At 48.9% G+C, this 19,916-nt stretch overlaps 1 protein-coding gene across 2 annotated transcripts; it reads left to right on the forward strand.

The window, feature by feature from the left end:
- Positions 1–295: 295 nt before the first annotated feature.
- Positions 296–13,895, forward strand: LOC119957117 (protein Dr1-like). Of its 2 annotated transcripts, none has more exons than XM_038784817.1 (4): positions 296–450; positions 3,814–4,226; positions 8,791–8,954; positions 13,317–13,895. In XM_038784817.1, the coding sequence occupies exons 2-4, from the start codon at positions 4,004–4,006 to the stop codon at positions 13,452–13,454; spliced, it is 525 nt and encodes a 174-aa protein (XP_038640745.1). In that variant the 5' UTR covers positions 296–450; positions 3,814–4,003; the 3' UTR covers positions 13,455–13,895. The 2 variants fall into 2 exon arrangements, with proteins under 2 accessions (XP_038640745.1, XP_038640746.1); XM_038784818.1 differs by lacking the exon at positions 296–450 and adding an exon at positions 488–509.
- Positions 13,896–19,916: the final 6,021 nt, after the last annotated feature.

Here is a 19,916-nt window from a genome sequence, read left to right on the forward strand (position 1 = left end):
AAACCCTGAAATGAAAGTGAGATAAACACACATTGGAGGAAACTACAATCCCCAGAGGGCATTGCGCATCTACTTAGACAACAACATGAATTTATTTTCTTTGCTCCAAGCGAGTTCCATTCACTCATTAAGATGGGGAATCGCTTTTAGATATTGAGGACAGACCGTTTTCAAAATAATTTTTGATTTTTTAAAAACAATTACACTGGGAGTCTGAGAAACTACAACTCCCGGAATGCAAAGGGCGAGGACCCATTTTTAAAAAAAATAATTTGCGCTTCTTTTAAAAATCCCGATTCTGAAGAAAGGGAGAGAGAGGGGAGAGGAAAAAAGTGACGGGCCCAGGAAGCAAAAGGGAGAGTTTACAAAACACGTTACCCCTGGAAACGGAAGTGGTGCTGGAGCGGCTTCCGGTGGCGATGGAGCGGCTGCTGGAGGGGGAAGGAACTGGTAAAAGATGTGGGCGAGCGGCTGCCGTGCGGGGGGAGCGGCTCCGGAGGGAGTTTGGGGTCTGTTGCTCAGGGGGTCCACCCCCCCAACCACACACACACACACCACCGCCTCAGCAACCTTACCCTCACCTCAGCCTCCCCCCACCCCCCCACCTCAGCCTCCCCCCACCCCCCCACCTCAGCCTCCCCCCACCCCCCCACCCCAGCCTCCCCCCACCCCAGCCTCCCCCCACCCCCCCCACCCCAGCCTCCCCCCACCCCCCCCACCCCAGCCTCCCCCCACCCCCCCCCCCCAGCCTCCCCCCACCCCCCCCACCCCAGCCTCCCCCCCCCCCCCCCACCCCAGCCTCCCCCCACCCCCCCCACCCCAGCCTCTCCCCACCCCCTCACCTCAGCCTCTCCCCACCCCCTCACCTCAGCCTCCCCCCACCCCCTCACCTCAGCCTCCCCCCACCCCCTCACTCAGCCTCCCCCACCCCCTCACCTCAGCCTCCCCCCACCCCCTCACCTCAGCCTCCCCCCACCCCCTCACCTCAGCCTCCCCCCCCACTCAGCCTCCCCCCCCCTCCTCAGCCTCCCCCCCACCTCAGCCTCCCCCCCCACCTCAGCCTCCCCCCCCACCTCAGCCTCCCCCCCCACCTCAGCCTCCCCCCCCACCTCAGCCTCCCCCCACCTCAGCCTATCCCCCCCCACCCTCAGCCTCCCCCCCCCACCTCAGCCTCCCCACCTCCCCACCTCAGCATCCCCCCCCACCTCATCCTTCCCCCCCACCCTCAGCTCCCCCCACACCTCAGCCTTCTCCCCCCCCACCTCAGCATCCCCCCCCCAATCAGCCTCCCCCCCCCACCTCAAGCCTCCCCCCCCACACCTCAGGCCTCCCCCCCCCCCACCCTCAGCCTCCCCACCCCCCACCTCAGCCTCCCCCCCCCCCACCCTCAGCCGCCCCCCCCCCACCCTCAAGCCTCCCCCACCCCCAACCTCAGCCTCCCCCCCCACCTCAGCCTCCCCCCCCCCCACCTCACAGCCTCCCCCCCCCCACCCTCACCTCCCCCCCCCATCCACCTCAGCCTCCCCCCCACCTCAGCCTCCCACCCCCAAAAAAAAAACTCAGCCTACCCCCCCCCACCTCAGCCTCCCCCCCACCACCTCAGCCCCCCCCCCCCCACCGCATCCTCCTCCCCCCCCCACCTCAGCCTCCCTCCCCCCCCCCCCACCTCAGCCTCCCCCCCCACCTCAGCCTCCCCCCCCACCTCGGCCTCTCCCCACCCCTCACCTCAGGCCTCTCCCCCCCCCTCACTCGGCCTCTCCCCACCCCCTCACCTCGGCCTCATCCCCACCCCCCTCACCTCGGCCTCCTCCCCACCCCCTCACCTCGGCTCTCCCCACCCCCTCACCTCAGCCTCCCCCCACCCCCCCCCCACCCCGGCCTCCCCCCACCCCCTCACCTGGCCTCTCCCACCCCCTCACCTCGGCCTCTCCCCACCCCCTCACCTCGGCCTCTCCCCACCCCCTCACCTCGCGGCCTCTCCCCACCCCCTCACCTCGGCCTCTCCCCACCCCCTCACCTCGGCCTCTCCCCACCCCCCTCACCTCGGCCTCGCCCCCCCCCCTCACCTCGGCCTCTCCCCACCCCCTCACCTCGGCCTCTCCCCACCCCCTCACCTCGGCCTCCCCCCACCCCCTCACCTCGGCCTCCCCCCACCCCCTCACCTCAGCCTCCCCCCACCCCCTCACCTCAGCCTCCCCCCACCCCCTCACCTCAGCCTCTCCCCACCCCCTCACCTCAGCCTCTCCCCTCACCTCAGCCTCCCCCCACCCCCTCACCTCAGCCTCTCCCCACCCCCCCACCTCAGCCTCTCCCCTCACCTCAGCCTCCCCCCACCCCCTCACCTCAGCCTCCCCCCACCCCCTCACCTCAGCCTCCCCCCACCCCCTCACCTCAGCCTCCCCCCACCCCCTCACCTCAGCCTCCCCCCACCCCCTCACCTCAGCCTCCCCCCACCCCCTCACCTCAGCCTCCCCCCACCCCCTCACTTCAGCCTCCCCCCACCCCCTCACCTCAGCCTCCCCCCACCCCCTCACCTCAGCCTCCCCCCCCCCCCTCACCTCAGCCTCCCCCCACCCCCTCACCTCAGCCTCCCCCCACCCCCTCACCTCAGCCTCTCCCCACCCCCTCACCTCCGCCTCTCCCCACCCCCTCACCTCAGCCTCTCCCCACCCCCTCACCTCAGCCTCTCCCCACCCCCTCACCTCAGCCTCTCCCCACCCCCTCACCTCAGCCTCTCCCCACCCCCTCACCTCAGCCTCTCCCCACCCCCCTCACCTCAGCCTCTCCCCACCCCCTCACCTCAGCCTCTCCCCACCCCCTCACCTCAGCCTCTCCCCACCCCCTCACCTCAGCCTCTCCCACCCCCTCACCTCAGCCTCTCCCCACCCCCTCACCTCAGCCTCTCCCCACCCCCCTCACCTCAGCCTCTCCCCACCCCCTCACCTCAGCCTCTCCCCACCCCCTCACCTCAGCCTCTCCCCACCCCCTCACCTCAGCCTCTCCCCACCCCCTCACCTCAGCCTCTCCCCACCCCCTCAACCTCAGCCTCTCCCCACCCCCTCACCTCAGCCTCTCCCCACCCCCTCACCTCACCCTCTCCCCCCCCCCTCACCTCAGCCTCTCCCCCCCCCCTCCCCTCAGCCTCTCCCCACCCCCTCACCTCAGCCTCTCCCCACCCCCTCACCTCAGCCTCTCCCCACCCCCTCACCTCAGCCTCTCCCCACCCCCTCACCTCAGCCTCCCCCCACCCCCTCACCTCAGCCTCTCTCCACTTGGAAATAAATATTCCAAGATGCCTCCTGCACAGTAATTTTTTTAATATAATTTGATGTTATGGCATGCTTATCACAAGCTTGGTTGGGGATGCTAGTTTTAAGAAGGTTGGAGAGGGGTGGAGTGGTTTTGAAGAGTGAATTCCAGAGACCAGGGCCTTGGCAGGCGAAGACAGGTCTGCCAGTGGTGCAGTGATTAAAATCTTTGATAATCGAGTCCAAATTTGAGGAGTGCTGAGATTTGTGAGGATCAAAAGTTTGGAGATGGTTACAGAGATATGGATGAGGCTGGATTTGGAAACCAGGATGAGTATCAACTAAATTAGACTCATCTTTAAATTTGGGTGTAACCCTTAAACCATATCCCGCTCCTGGAGAGGATCTACCCACTTAACTGAAGTTTACCAAGTCTGTTTATTTTCTTCATGCACCAAGTTTAGCCACATTTCATACTGTTGAAAGTCTTCTGTGATAGACCATTAGTTTCCTATTGTTGAGACTTTTATGTTTTAATATTTTATATTTTTGCATTTTTCTCCAGGATGGCAAGATCATATTTAATTCCTACCTTGATCTCTAAACCAAATGTCCTGGAATCCTACCTGATTAAATACTGTTTAGTGTCAATAAATCAGTTTTCCGTGGATTTGGCGCACGCCAATCTTGTGAGGAGGAATTGCCTTTTTTCTTAGAAGGAACTTGTAACACCAGTTTATATGAAATAAAGAACTATGGCCTCAGCTTCAGGTAATAATGATGATGATTTAACTATTCCAAGAGCTGCCATCAATAAGATAATCAAACAGATTCTACCCAATGTCAGGGTAGCGAATGATGCCAGAGAAATGGTGGTGAACTGCTGCACTGAATTTATTCATTTGATATCTTCTGAAGCTAATGAAATCTGCAATAAGTCTGATAAGAAAACCATCTCACCAGAACATATCATGCAAGGTATGTGATTTACTGTGAGGAAACCACTGGAATTGCAGTGACATTTTGTCCTTGTTTTCAGGCGATAATTGACCTTTATCTATAATTATTTGCCCCTCCTGATAGCTCGCCTGTGAGACCACTGTTACGAACCACGCTGATGTTAAATGCGAGAATATCCCAAAACCCAGAGGCGTAACATGGTATATGTGGTTTTTTTCTGGTATAATGTAAGAGACAGTGCAACGCCGTAAGGAACAGTCCAGTCTTGTGAACAATTAATAAAGAATATTTATTAGCTTAAAAGAAAGACAAAGCACATACGACAAGAAGGTCTTTAATATGCTATGACATTTGAGTATACTGATGACGATGCACACATTTTACTACCCCTTGATTCCCCGACTATTTTACCTGAACTCTGAGACAGCCACTTTCCCAAACAACATCTGACTTTAAGTACATCGATGAGCAAAATACAGCACATAATTACCATAACCAGGTTAAGGTGGCTAAGTTTGGGAAATGGTCTATAGATTCAGTGAAGGTGGAAAATGGCTGCTTCTTTCACAAGACTTTATGTGCAACATACTGTAGTTCTGATGTTAGTCCCCCCTTGCTCTTTTTCTCTCTTTTTTTTTTAGTTAGAGAGTTACACTGTTCCTTTACCTTTGTTATTCACTCAGTGGAGTTGGCTTTTGGCAGGTATGTGTCCATTTTGCTATCTCTCAACTTTGAAGTTACCACCGCTATAGCCCCATTGTTTTCTCTTTTTTTAATATACTTATTCTCACCATTTAACCAGGGATCTGCCTTTAATCAACTTTTTGACTTTGTTTTTTTTTATCTTAATTTTTCCCGATCTTAACACCAGTGTTATGGACCAGGGTTTAGAAAACACCAAAATATATCATGGAGTTCACCTGACCTACAACTGTTTATAGATTTTGGTTATGAAGAACACAAGGGCCTGCCTTTCAGGTGTTATTCAACAGAGGACTTAAGCACTTTTAAACAAAAACAAAGTTTATTCTATGAATTCAGTTAACATTTCTATAAACACACACAGTAAGCATTTTTATCAATTACAAGCATAAATACCCCACACAGCTACAGTTCTCTCTATATATAACCCTTAATAACTTCCCTTTCTGCTGTTTCAACTTGATAACATCCAATAAAACCAGAAAACCCCTTTTTACCAAAACAGTAGGTTTGAATTCTTTACAGAAAACAGTTATCACTTCTAAATTATCAAGTGATCTGGACACCTTTTAATATGCAGAAAGGAGAAGCCTTCTTTATCTGAATCCAACTTCCAACTGTAAAGAGAAAACAAAAGTAAAACTCGAGCCACAGCCAGTTCCCAGCTCAAAATGAAAGTAAAGTTCAGAGCCACATCCCAGCTCCACCCACACAATGACACACTCCCATGACAGCAGTCTTCAGCTGTGGCTCAGTAAGTAGCATCACAGCCTCTGAGTCAGAAGGTTGTTTGCTCAAGTCACACTTCAGAGACTTAATACAGGCAGGCCCATCATTTGAGTCCTGAGGCTAGTGCTGCACTCTTGAAAGTGCTGTCTTTCAGGTGCAATACGAGGCTGAGGCCCCTCTTGCATGAACACAAAAGATCCCACAGCCACTATTTTCAGAGGAGTTCTCCCATCTCACGTATTTCAAAGGAAAAGGACTTTAAGATGTCATCTCATAACACAATATAATCCAAGTATTTATTTTGTATGTTGCCAGATAGTAAGGAGCAGGAGGCTATTGAAGTTGGTACGTTTGATGGCCCTACCCCACGTTCCCTACATAATACTCCTTCCAGCTGGAAGCCAGCATGTGCTTGCAAGGGCCGAGTCTCGTTATAGTGCACTTACTACTTCAGGTCAGCTTAACAGCTGAGACTGAATATCAAACTGTTATTTTAATGGATGCCACACTGTAGGTTGGCACTATTTATTGTCCCTGCCTCTAGGTAGTGCCACAAACACAGGACTGTAATAGAATCCTCTGAGCTGCTCTGGTTCTAGTCTACAAATGACCATGTTAAATCATGAACTTTATTATGTGATGGTACCTTTGGAGTGGTAAAGAACTGTTGCACTCAATGAGAATTCTTGCATTCAATCAGGAAATTATGTTAAATTCATCTTCAGAATTGTACTGACAATTGTGATTGCAACCAGAGGACTTTTGGATGACACATCCTATCAGCTGGGGTCTGTGGTGCTGCCAAGCCGCAAGTGCTGTGGGTGACTAAAATTAATAATCTTCACCAAGTCATTATGGGTTTTTCTTTGTCGTCTGCCTTGAGGGCTTGAGTGACTTGGGGTGGCACAGTGGCTCAGTGGTTAGCACTGCTGCCTCACAGCACCAGGGACCCGGGTTCAATTCCGGCCTTGGGTCACTGTCTGTGGGGTTTGCACTTTCTCCCCGTGTCTGTGCGGGTTTCCTCCGGGTGCTCCGCTTTCCACCCACAGTCCAAAGATATGCAGGTTGTGTGGATTGGCCATGATAAATTGCCCCTTAGTGTCCAGGGATGTGCAGGTTAGGTTATGGAATTGTGGGGATAGGACAGGGTGGACATGGGTAGAGTGCTCATTCGAAGGGCAGAATGGCCTCCTTCTGCACTGTAGCGATTCGATGACTAACGTGACCAAAACACAATGCTGAATTTTAATAGTTCTTTTACATTTGGGTCAAATTGGGCAGTCTTTATTTTTGTTTCATCTATTTGTGGCCTCTTGGTCTGTGCACATGCTGTGTGCAGGTGAGCTATTCCCAGGCAATGATTTCTCACTCCCTCGTGCCTCTAACATTCTTCTACCCCTCCCTTTGTTCAGTGTTGTCAGATCCTTCAGGAGTAGAGGAAATAGGAGTGGGCATTCGGTCCCTCCAGCTTGCTCTGCTATTCAACTGGATCATGGCTGATCTACCACCTCAGTGCCTTTGCGTTATATAAATAAAGCTGTTGATCTTTGAGCAGTTTTTCCCCACTGAAAGTGCACAAGAAATACTTTGGGTGCAGGTCTAAGGGGGAGATGAAGAGAACTTGTTGAGATCTGGATACTCAGAAATACTCTTATTGGAAAAGATGTGGAAGATTATTCCACCAATAATACTTCAAAGGAAGCTGCATGGTGGTTAGCACTGCTCCCTCATGGTGCCGAGGACCCAGGATCGATCCCAGCCACTGGTCGCTATCCGTATGGAGTTTGCACATTCTCCCCGTGTCTGCACAGGTCTCGCCCCCACAGGGTAGGTGGATTGGCCATGCTAAATTGCCCCTTAATCGGAATTTTTTAAAAAATATTTTAAAAGCAGTTTTAGGAACTTTCAGGATTATGGAGGGGAAAAACTGGCAGTATAAAATTAAACATCTGCCTCCCAAGGAGTTACGCCAGCTGAGATCTTATGGATATTCTCGTGATCTGTGGCATTACCGAGGCAAACAGGTCAGCAACTTATTGTCAAGTCTGCATTAGTACCAGTCTTGGGTGGAAGTCTACGAAAGATTGGGCTTGACTTGGATATAGGCCTAGCCTGTGGTCTAAAACTGATGACACAGCACACCCATTCTGTCCACAGTTAATTGGATTGAAAAGCAAACCTTCAGAGATGCATATGTGTCCCCAACGTAGATTACTGGCAGCTGAGGAAAGCCTATTGGATTGTGTTTTACCTGATGACTCACTGGGTTTGCTAATTAACTGAGCAATTCAAAGCAGGAAAGTACCATGTCGATTGCCTTGAGTATCCCTGGCTATGGCAGGGGCCAGCACAAACCTTAGAATTGTTGCCTGCTAGGTTTGAATACCTGAGATTCAATCAGTCATATTACAGAACGTGATCCGTAAATGGATCTGATGCTCAGCAAAAGCCATTTACCATTTGACAGTGTTCATATTGAATCTTATAAGTTGGAAGTTTGTGAGGGGTCTTCTGACTAAGTTAATTTCCATCTGTCAAATCGAGTGAAGAGTTGAGCTGATCAACATCCACTTCTGCCCAGATTTCTCCCCTCCATCTTTCTTGGGGTAGATAGTGATTTGGTCTAGTACTGACCAACGGCTGTATGGCTGAAGTAGGAAACATGAAGATCAAATTTGCCTTTCAACTGTCCTGTGGCTCCACATGTAGGGCCTGTCACCACAAAGTTTTACTAAATGCCTCTAAACTATGACGATAAAAGAATCAGTCAGGGTTCCCACTCGAGATCACTATCTGGTGACTTCTCCTGACTGTTCATATTGGGATGAGATAGGATGGGCCTGGCTGTACCACCCTCAGGATGCTATATTGACACTTAAGTTCACACATGAGCAAGTATTGGAGATAACTGATACTTGTGCAACAACCACAGTTGAAGTCTGTATTCGGGAGAGGCAAAATGCTAAGAGGCAGTGAATAAGAGGAACCTGAAATGGAACAGACCTGGTTCTCCATTTAACATGAATCCCGAATGCGGAAAAGAAAAGATTTTGAAATCAGACTGTCGGGTGAAAATTAATACCTCTCAAAAAAGCTTTTGAGTAACCATGGAAATGTTAAAAGCTTCTTTCTGTGTTTCCTTATACCACAGCCTTGGAAAGTCTAGGCTTTGGATCATACATAACTGAAGTAAAGGAGGTTTTAAGGGAATGTAAGACAGTTGCCCTGGAAAGGAGGAAGGCGAGCTCCCGCTTGGAAAATCTTGGGATACCAGAGGAAGAACTGCTACGCCAACAGCAAGAGTTGTTCGCAAAAGTAAGGAAATTGCTCCATTTTTGAAAGATATAGCTTTATTACTCCTGCAAGTCACCTCCTGCCCCCCACCCAGCTCCTCAACAACGAAGCTGTTGACTCCCTCTTCCCCAACATTCGTCTCTTATAGTAAAATCTGAGTTTGGTGATATCCAATCAATAGTTCTATATTCCTCTTTTCAAAATTGGCACTGAGGTATCGTGTACAATTCAGCTGAGCTCCTCGTCTTGGTTGTCAAAAGTGGAAACAAAAGCCATCATAAGGGGTGTTTTTTTTAAAGAAATAGTATGAAAGGCCCAACAGTTTAATAAATCAGTGACTACTCTCAATACGTGAAATGCAAAGCATTAAACCGTGTAACAAAATCCAGAAAGCATCCAAACAACGACACTTTGATTTTGGATTGTGGCCGCTATTCTAAATGCAGTTCCCTTTTAATTCTACTTTCTGTTCAGCAGCCAGACACTCTGGAGACATCAAGCCGTTATCAGCACCACAAACTGTTGCTTTCTTCCATATTACTCGGATGACTACATGGCTAACAGTGCATCTGCCTTCACCAAAATTGTTAGCTGTGATGTGTAGTTCTGGACACTGGGGCAGACGTTTTTCCGAATGATTTTGCAGCCTTTGTAAAAACAAAAGTTATGAAACAAACTCGGTGTAATTATTTCTTCCCCATTTTAGGTTAATGTGCTACACACCATTTCCCAGTTAAGCCTCTGATGAGGTGACCTGCTGTTAACCTCCTGACTGCAGTCCAGCCAACAACAACCATCCCTCTAATGCCCCAAACGAACAGAACAACATCCAAACATTTTAGAAAGGCAGATGCTGACTGAATGAGGAGAGGGAGGAGCAAAGAACAGGAAAATAAGTCTAGGTTGACAGAGTCAACAACCTGATCAAATAAATGGAGCTTTTTGAAGCAGAAAGGGAAATAGTGAGGCAAAGGAATTTTATACAGAATATGGGGTTACCAAGAATGCTCCGGGTTCCTCCCACAATCCAAAGATGTGTGTGTTAAGTGGATTGGTCATGCTAAATTGCCTTGTAGCGTCCAAACGTTAGGTGGGGTTGCTGGGTTACGGGGATAGGGTGGGGTTGTGGGCTTAGGTAGGATGAGCTTTTAGACATCAGTGTGGACTCGATGGGCCGAATGGCTTCCTTCTGCACTAAATTCTACGATCCTATATAGCACAGGAATGGGCCAATCCGCCTTGTGTCTGCGTGGGCTTCATTCCCACAACCCAACGCTAAATTGCCCCTTAATTGGAAAAATAATTATTAATTTAAAAAAAGAAATGGGCAATTCTATCCAACTGCTTCCTGCTGATGCTGTGTTCTATCGAGCCTCCTCCCATCCTTGCTTCCTCTCGCCCTCTCCCCTCAGGTACTTATCCAGCTTCCCCTTAAAAGCATCAAATAGAGAACAGGGAACAAGAAATAGAAATGACATGAAGTCTGGAGGTGATGACAGCACCAAGCAGACAGAAGGCCAGCAGACAATTTGACTGCCTGATGCATTTGTTTCTTTAAGTAAGTTTAAAATACCCAATTCATTTTTCCAATTAAGGGGCAATTTGGTGTGGCCAATCCACCTACCCGGCACATCTTTTGGGTTGTGGGGATGAGACCCACGCAAACACTGGGAGAATGTGCAAACTCCACACGGACGGTGACCCAGAGCCGGGATTGAACCTGGGACCTTGGCGCTGTGGGGCAGCAGCACTAACCACTGCCACTGTGCCGCCCACTGTACCCATTTATAGACTTTTGGTGCTGCAACCACCACTGCTGGGGTCGACAAACTTAGCACAGACTGGGGTCAAACATGGGACCTTGTTGCTCTGTGAGGCCCGATTCCACAGTGAAGTTATTCACTGTAAGCTATAGCCAGGAGCAAGCAAAACAACATGTTCCTCTCTGTGCAACAGACATATATGTTGAGCTTCTGCTTTGCTAGTTGGAATTATGAAAGCAAGATCCTGTCATGATGTGAAGGAATTTCAGCAACGATCTCTGACTGACGCACTCCATGCAAATCCCCTGGAGTGTAGTTCAGCTGTCTCTTCCAGGATATGTAATTCTTCATTGGGGCTAAATTGTCATTCTTGGGTGCAGTGGAGCTTCACAGCCTCCCAATTTTTCTAATCCACTCTGGACCTTTGGGGAGCCTCCTGATGAAAATGATCAGCAATTGGCTAGGAGCATTGGTAAGCCTGGCTTCAGGGCTGGGTGAATGCCTCTTGATTATCGGTTTCAATAATTTGATTAATGGCTTTTGTTACAACCCCTTGGGCTAGAACACGGTGAATTCCAGCCCTGCTTGACCTGGAGACGTAATAGAAATTAACAATCATTCTTGGAAAAACACCAAAAGTCTTTGGTCCTTGGCTGCCCAATAACTATAGTCACCAGGTTTGTAAATTTAAACACAATTAATTTTATTAGTAACAATAATTATAGTTAAATATGAAGCAAATGCAATGAGTTAACTGTTATCTAATTCCTAACCCTTCCTCCCCTCCCCCACCCTCCACTAAAACACATCCCACTCTTTACACACTCAAGACAGACAAACACAGTGGGGGAAAGAGGAGGTAAAAAATAATGGGATAAAAGTCTTTGTTTCAAATAGTTGTCTTTTAGCACATCTTCCTTCAACCTGGTTTCAGTTCGAGGTTTTCACTTACAAATTCTGTATACAGCTGTGCAGTTTTTCTGGAGAAAACACTGGGGAGGGAAAAGAGAGCAGTTTCTTTCCTCTGAGCTTCCAGGACTACAACTGTCCTTCCCCTGGCACTCTGAAAATTATCTCACTCAGGCAGGACCCAATCACTGTCTGTTAACAGGCAGAATACCGCCTTTTGGCCAATTTATTAGCCACCAGCCAACCGATCGAACAGAGTCCCACCAATCTCTCTAGGTGTCGAAAAGTCTTGTTCTGCTGTCCAAAAGCTAGCATAGTGTTCTTTTTTTTTGTAACTTTTGAATTTCTCACTTCCCTTGCTCGACTTTAGGGTATATGTCCATTAAGCATCCATGGACCAAAAAGATAACAGCAAAAATAAAGAAGAGGGAGAAAACAGAATCAACAGAGGAAGGGTCCTTCATCTGTGGGTGCATCTCTATTGCCTGATGCGTGACTGATTCTCACAGGCGCAAGTTAGATCCCTAGCCTATACTAAGCAAGCTGATCATAACATTGCTTCTTTAACTTTTAAACGCCCCAAGATGCTTCACAGGGGCATTATCAAATGAAACTTGATTCAAAACCAGATACGGTATTAGAACAGGTGACCAAAAAGCCTTGGTCAAATAAATATGTTGCAAGTGTCTCAAAGGAGGAAGGAAAGGTTTAGTGACACAGTTGCAGCATTTGGGGTCTAGATAGCTGAATGCGCAGTGGTCGAGTGAGGATGTGCACGAGACCAGCACTGGAGGATCACCCAGATCGCTGCAAGGAATCATGCAAGTTAGCCCATAGTCTGAGGGAAAATCCCTCTCATTGTCCCCAACATCAGTCTGTAAAACTGGACGGAAAATAGATTTGGGATGAGGACAGAATCGGATTGAGTTAATTGTGCTGTTGAAAGATCAAAGTCTAAAACATTTCTCCACCTTTTCAAGTCTGAAAAAAAGTGCTTTCCAGCCAATTGTGTACATCTGAAGTCACTGTCGTGATGTGGGAAGAGCAACAGCCAAATTGGGCATAGCAAACTCCCGCAAGCAACAATGAGATAATTACCAGATAGCACTTTTCTATTGGTGTTTAGGGATAAATATTAACTGAGACACCAGAGTGAACTCCCCGCTACAGAATAATTCCAAAGAATCTTTTGTTGTCTGAAAGAGTGCACTGCCATCAGCACTTTGTGCGCAAGCCTTTGGAATGGGGTTTAACCCATATCATCAGACTGAGGCGAGAACAGTGGCTGGCACCTTAAAGAGTATCACATGGCTGGAGTACCAAAGTGATCCGTGCCAGTGAAACCCAATCTTCACCAGAATATGGGGGGAGAAAATTGGGCAAAGTAATTGAATTCATAGCTGTGCCCAATAGACCCAGACGGGAAGCTGCATTGACTCCTTGTAGGAGATCTAGGATTGCACATTATCAAGCTGTCCAATGTATCGCCTTGGTTCCTAATATCTGCAGAGATCTTGATGATATTGGCAAGCCCCTCTCAACCTTCTGAATGCATCGCCGGCCAAACTTAACCTTAGAGTGGGAACCTGAATCATTTTTTCTTGACCCTGCCTAACCCAAAGGATGCTGAAACCAGTGCACTTTCTCCGTCCCACCCACCAGCGAGGGAGATCTGATCTGAACCACTCTGACTTTGTCTGTTTCCCCTCAGGCTCGACAGCAGCAGGCGGAATTAGCGCAGCAGGAGTGGCTACAGATGCAGCAGGCCGCCCAGCAAGCTCAGCTTGCAGCAACGGCCGCTAACAAAGCCGGTTCCTCACAGGATGAGGAGGAGGAGGAGGAAACCTAAGGTATCGCTTGGGAGGGTCTCGCTTCCCTTTCTAAACTGCTCCCCATCTCTTCGCATTCTGCCACTTTCCACACGGGCGACGATGCAGATGAACATCGGTTGGCATTTGCCCAGGTTGACGGTTGGAGGCTGAGGAGTCGGTTGCAAAATTTTAAACAGACTAGCCTGAGACGGACACAAAACAAACCAAGATGATGTGCATTTGGACTTGCTGGATTGAAAAATGTGACACAGTCTGAGCAGGACGGTGCATGGACCTTCAGACCTTAAAATGGATTTTATATACTTGAGATTTTGGTTAATTGGAGTAAAGTGTTAAACAGATAAAAGTTCCTGTTGGACATATATTTTGTGGGTTTTATTAATGTGTTTGGTAATTGAAGACTAAGTTGCCTTGTTTACAGTAATAAAAGTGGAATAGACATTCCTTTGTGACTGACATTATATTTTCCGCCTTTTAATTTATATTTATTTGCATTCTATTTTTACTTCATAGCAACCAAAATGTTTCTGGACTATTTATTGTGCTATATTATTTGGCGGTCACTGTTTTTCTTAATTTGCTCTCTTGGTGAAGACATTGCTGGCAAGATCAGGCCCGTATTGCCCATCCCCCGTTGCCTTGATGTCAATGCTGGACCTCCTTCAGATAGCTTTCCGGTGTGAATGACTTGCGGTGTGGGGGGTGTAGCCTATTAAACCCCCTTCCCTGAAGGATATTTGTGAGCACATCTGGGTTTTGTGCACCTTTCCCTCTTTCTTTCTTCTGTATGGCTTTGGGTGCAGAAACTGTCGACACAGTTTTCATGTCAAGTTCCGTAACCAGTCCAGTGCCCTACTAGAGAACAAGTAACTCCAGGATGTCACCCTCAAACCTGAGTCAGAGGCAAGATGTTATGTGTGGTTTGGTCAGATTTACTGAAGTCACAGCCAGGAGATGTTTCACGGTGCCACATGTACATCTGTTGGCCATGTCCAGTCTGTATTCTTTTGAGGGTTGCCCACATGATCCGGAAGAGATTTGAAGCCTTTTGTGCTAATCGGGCAACTTTTGGGGGCTATTTGTATCCAAGGGAGATTAGCGCCTACAACCTGTACCCATGGGTGAGTCTGCACCTGTCGACCTGTCCCCAGAGTGAGAGGCACCAGCTGTCGAACTGCTTCCCTGAGTCTGGGAGGATAATATTGGTGGAAATTAAAACGTTAAACAGCCATCATTGATCATTAAGCAGAACTCAAATGCCCAGAAGAAAATGCATTTTATGGTTGGTACAACCTGGTTTTAAGTTCCATGGAAATTCAACAGAGGCAACCAGCTATTTTAAGCATCACATCAGCAATAAAATTCCATTTTGATCATTTTTGTCCCTTTTAATTTGACTTCTGAATCATTGCGTCTTTCAGTAAGCATTGGGAATTAGCTGGTACATACCCGCACAGGGGTATAATTAATCCTTGTAAGTGCATTCATTTCCCCCTAAGTTTGAAGAAATTAAAGGGTAATAGTTCTTTTTTTATCCTTGGATGTTTCTTAATCAGCAGCAGGTATCTCATTAACTCAGCTGCACTGACCGAAAGCTCTCCATTGGATTCCCGGTGCTACGTTAGCTGATTATCTCATGTAGGGGCAGCGATTTAAATTATGCAATTGTTCTCTATTCTCCAGCGACGGAATTTCTAACGTACCAAGCCTAGCTCTGATCAGCTAATCCAGTGTATTTCTTTTAAATTTAGAGTGCCTAATTTATTTTTTCCAACTAAGGGGCAATTTAGAGTGGCCAATCCACCTACCCTGCACATCTTTTGGGTTGTGGGGCGAAACCCATGCAAACACGGGGAGAATGTGCAAAATCCACACGGACAGTGACCTCGAGCCTAATCCAGTGTACTTACCACAATGTGAGTAATTGGAGGGCAACACGATGGCACAGTGGTTTGCATTGCTGCCTACGGCGCTGAGGACCCGGGTTCGAATCCCAGCCCTGGGTCACTGTCCGTGTGGAGTTTGCACGTTCTCCCCGTGTCTGCGTGGGTTTCACCCCCACAACCCAAAGACGTGCAGGTTAGGTGGATTGGCCATGCTAAATTGCCCCTTAATTGGAAAAAATAATTGACTACCCTAAATTTTTTTTTTAAAGTGAGTAATTGGTTAATTTTTTAATATCCTTTGTCTAGCCTCCTGGGCAGGCATTAAGGGCGCCACAAGGGAGGAGGGAGGGGATAATCAGCTCGATGTGGCGCACCTAACCGAATAACAATCTCGGCTCAACTACCTAGAGAGTTGAGGGCTGTGTGGGGGTGCTACCCTCCAAGCCACCAGCCATCCTGACTTGAAAGCATATCCCATTTTCTTCACTGTCAGTGGGTCCCGTGACTTTTCACAACAGCACGGTGGATGTACCTACACAGTTCAAGACAGTGGCTCACCACCAACATCTCTAGGATAATTTTGGATGGGCAACAAGATCTGGCAACTGCTCCACCCAAGACTGTAAGAAACTACAGAGTCGTGAACTCTAGCCCAGTCCATCACGTGAATCCGCCTCCCATCCATTGATTCTGTCTGCACCTCCCGCTACCTTGGGAAAGCGGGAACATAATGAAAGATCCCTCCCAGCTGGGTTATTCTCTCTCCCAACATCCATTGGGCAGGAGATACAAAAGTCGGAGAACACACACTGACAGGTTCAAAAGCAAGACTCCTGAATGACCGTCTTGTGGACTGCACTGATCTCTTCCCACATCTCTACTGAGTAATGCTTACTCTGTATGCTTCACCTGATGTCTGTATCTATGTATTTACATTGTGTATTTATGCATGTTTTTCATGTATGGAACGATCTGTCTGTACTGGATCCAGAACAATACTTTTCACTGTAGCTCACTACACGTGACAATAAACCAAATCCAAATCAAAGCACATAGTATGTGAGTGTTCTGGTGTTGCATTGCAGGAAAAGCTGGATTATTACAAACACATGCACTACTCTTCCACCCCATTAGATGGCACAGGTTATACATTTTACAGCACCCTTAAATTTCCATTTGAGTAAACGTTCATTTATTTCAATGTTATTTAAATTTGTTAAGCAAGATATGTGCATAACAACCAACATATATTAACATGATTAGATTCTGTGCATACAAACACTAATTAATACTTGCAGTAAATTCCAAACATATCTGTGGAAGTACTAATTGTTTACATCATAACCCTCAAACATGCTGGTTTATAGTGCAGCAGGTCCTCATGTTCTGTGAGAGCAAACCCAGGCAGACTATTCGACTGTGGGGACGTTACTGGACATTCACACAAATGTACTTCACAGCAAGGGGTCACACTATCACAGTCCGAGGTGACTGTCCTCTCCTTGGCCCAAGACTCATAGCCCTAATTGTGATGATAACCTGCATTAATCATACTAGGAGGCTTGGTTTCCTAAAGAACGTTAGCAAACCTTGTTTTTTTTTCTTAGAATACGCCGGTTTCATGGACATCATTACTGATGCTATTTATTCTAGATTTATTTGATTGAATTTGAATTCTCCAGCTGCCATGGAGTCACTGAAAAATTAGTCCAGTAACAACAGGTGTACCACCGTACTCTTCAACCACTCCTCATGGTAGTTAGTTCCACGTTGTCGTATACTGCTTGTAGCTGCTCCTACCAGAGGATCTGCCCTCATGATACGCCATGTAAGCCTGAAATCTTCCCACATCAGCGTAGCTCGTCTGCAACCTCTCTGCAATGTCCATCATCCAACTACACCCAAGTCGACCCTTGTTTCTGTTCCCTCCACTTTACCCTCTGGATGACATCTCTAGCTTTTTGGCTCTGATCAAATGGCCAAAACACTGATGTCACTTTTGGATGTCACTTTTAAAAAATTTTTTAAATAAATTTAGAGTACCCAATTTTTTTTTTTTCAGATAGCCCAGTATCGGATTTTCTCCACGGTGGATCTGAAGTCTGCATACCACTAGCTCCCAATCCGTCCGGAGGATCGCCACTTCACAGCATTCGAGGCCGATGGCCGCCTCTTCCACTTCCTCCGGGTTTCCTTTGGCGTCACAAATGGCTATGGGTTTACAGTCCAGAGTGAGATTGGCAAAGAGGGGAGTGGGGGGGGGGGGGGCATTTGCAGCGTGGCTAAGCTGCAGATAGTGAGTGGGGGTAGAGGTCCGCCGAAGCTGAGGGTGAGACTCTTGAGATTGCATTGAAAATCGAGTCCCAGTAAGAGTGGGGCGCAGAGTTCGGGCAGGACGTATAGTTGAAAATTAGAGTAACTAGCGCCTTGGATCGTTAGAGTCGCGATGGTGCGTCCTTGGAGGTGAACAGAGTGGGAGCCCGAAGCGAGGGAGATAGTTTGCCGTGCAGGAAAAACAGGGAGCGAACAGCGTCTTACCAGATCTGGGTGTACGAAGCTCTCAGTGCTCCCGGAGTCGAACTGTACCCGTATACTGTACCCGTTGATTTGGACCGTCGTCATAGAGTTGTGGAGATGTTTTGGGCGCGAGTGGTCCAGTGTGACTGCGTTGAGTTGCGGGTAGTCGGCGGCTCGGTCGGCTGCCCTGGGGTGGCCCCGCGATGAGTGCCCGCTGAGGTCGCAGTCTTCAATCAAATTTTCTGAGTTTGGAGAGGATGGAGCCCAAGATGGCTGCCCCCGTGGATCGCACATGGCGGGCGGCGAGGAAGATGGCGTCCAAGATGGCGGCCCCCATAGATCGCACGTGGCGGGCGGGGGCGGAGTCGGGGTATAGGCCGCAGCGTTCCGGGGCCTGCGGGCCTGCGAGTGCGGGGAGAGTGGTTGCTTTGTGCCGCGGGAGGATTAGGGGCCTTCCTTGCCAGACACACTCTGGCGTAGTGACCTTTTCGCCCGCAGCTGCTGCAGGTCGCGTTGCAGGACCGGGCAGTGCTGCCGCGGGTGCTGGGACTAGCCACAAAAGTGGCAGGCTGGGGCAACATGGTGGCTGGATGGCCGCGCGGCGCAGGCCTGGGGCAGTCGCTAGTCGGGGGCCCATGACGGGGTCGCGGAGTCCGCAGGAAACGAGGTGAGGCTACGAAACGAGACCTCCATAGTTGTAGCGAGTTCAACAGTATCTTCTAAATTTTGAGCCCCTTTTCCAGCAGTCGCTGGCGCATGTAATTTGATATAAGGCCTGCAACAAAGACATCACGGACGGCAAGTTCTCTATGTTCAGCAGCATTTACTACCTGGTAATTACAGTCCCGGGATATAAGTCTCTTAGAAATTCTTCTCGCGATTCTGTGGGGCGCTGGCGGCGAGTAGTAAAAACGTGGCACGCGTAGACCTCATTGACGGGCCTCACGTACATTTTGTCGAGTAGGGCCAGGGCCTCTGTATATGAGCCGGTACAATTTAACTGAGTAGATATACGATGGCTCACCCTTGCGTGTAGTAGGCTGAGTTTCTGCTCCTCCGTCGTTTCTGTGGTGCTTGCTTCAGCCAGGTAGGCCTTAAAACATCGGAGCCAATGTGAAAAGATTTATTTCGCCTCTGCATCCTGTGGGTCGAGTTCCAGTCGATCAGGCTTGAGGGCTGATTCCATGGTCGTTCCTTACTGTTTCTTAAGATGATTAAATTGATGAGACCCTCAATTCACGCGACACGTGGTTAGAAGTGAACAGTGGATTTAATCGTCTTACAATAGAGCCTGCCTGTGACGGGATGATCTCTAGATGAACTGGCAGGCAGGCTCCGACTGCCAAGCTTTATACAACCAGTGGGGGGGGGGGGGGGGGGGGGGAGTCATGTACGGAGCCAAGGGTGGTGCCCAGTACAAAGTTCCGTACATTCCCAGTACACCTCCCCCTAGGGGCAGAGCCGTGCAACTGCTCGTGGGCCGAACTTACAGAGGCATGGTACAACATGTGTGATAACAGTGTGAATTATGCTATTATGATTCACCACAAGGTCCATGTCACGTGACCCCCACATCTCCATTCTGGCTTTGACAAGGGATGTGTATCCCTCATCTGGCTCCTTGACATGGCATATTTCACAACCATTAAGAATTGAAGGGAGGGTTGGCGGGTCCTTTGTCCTAGCAGACAAATAGACTCAGGTAAGCTAGCCTGATGAATGACGATGGTCTTTGTATAGTTCTCTTGAACTTGGTCCAAGAGACCTATACAAAGTCTCTTTGTAACAACAACAAAAAGGCAAAAATGTGCAAACGTCAACGTAAAATCAATACTTCAATCAAACCATACTGCACAAGCCCGCTCCTCTCCCATCGACACAACCCGCCTATTTATCCCTCCCACTCTACTCTAACCTCCCCCCCCCGCCCCTGCTGACGTTCACTCTCCCGCGAAGAAGTCGATGAATGGTTGCCACCTTCGGGCAAACCCGAATACAGATCCCCTCAAGGCAAACTTGATTTTTTCATACCCAGAAAACTTGACGTGTCCGAAAGCCATAGTTCGGTCTTCGGGG

Source organism: Scyliorhinus canicula, chromosome 25 (genome assembly GCF_902713615.1).
Source record: "Scyliorhinus canicula chromosome 25, sScyCan1.1, whole genome shotgun sequence".
In the NCBI taxonomy this organism is placed as follows: Eukaryota; Metazoa; Chordata; class Chondrichthyes; order Carcharhiniformes; family Scyliorhinidae; genus Scyliorhinus; species Scyliorhinus canicula.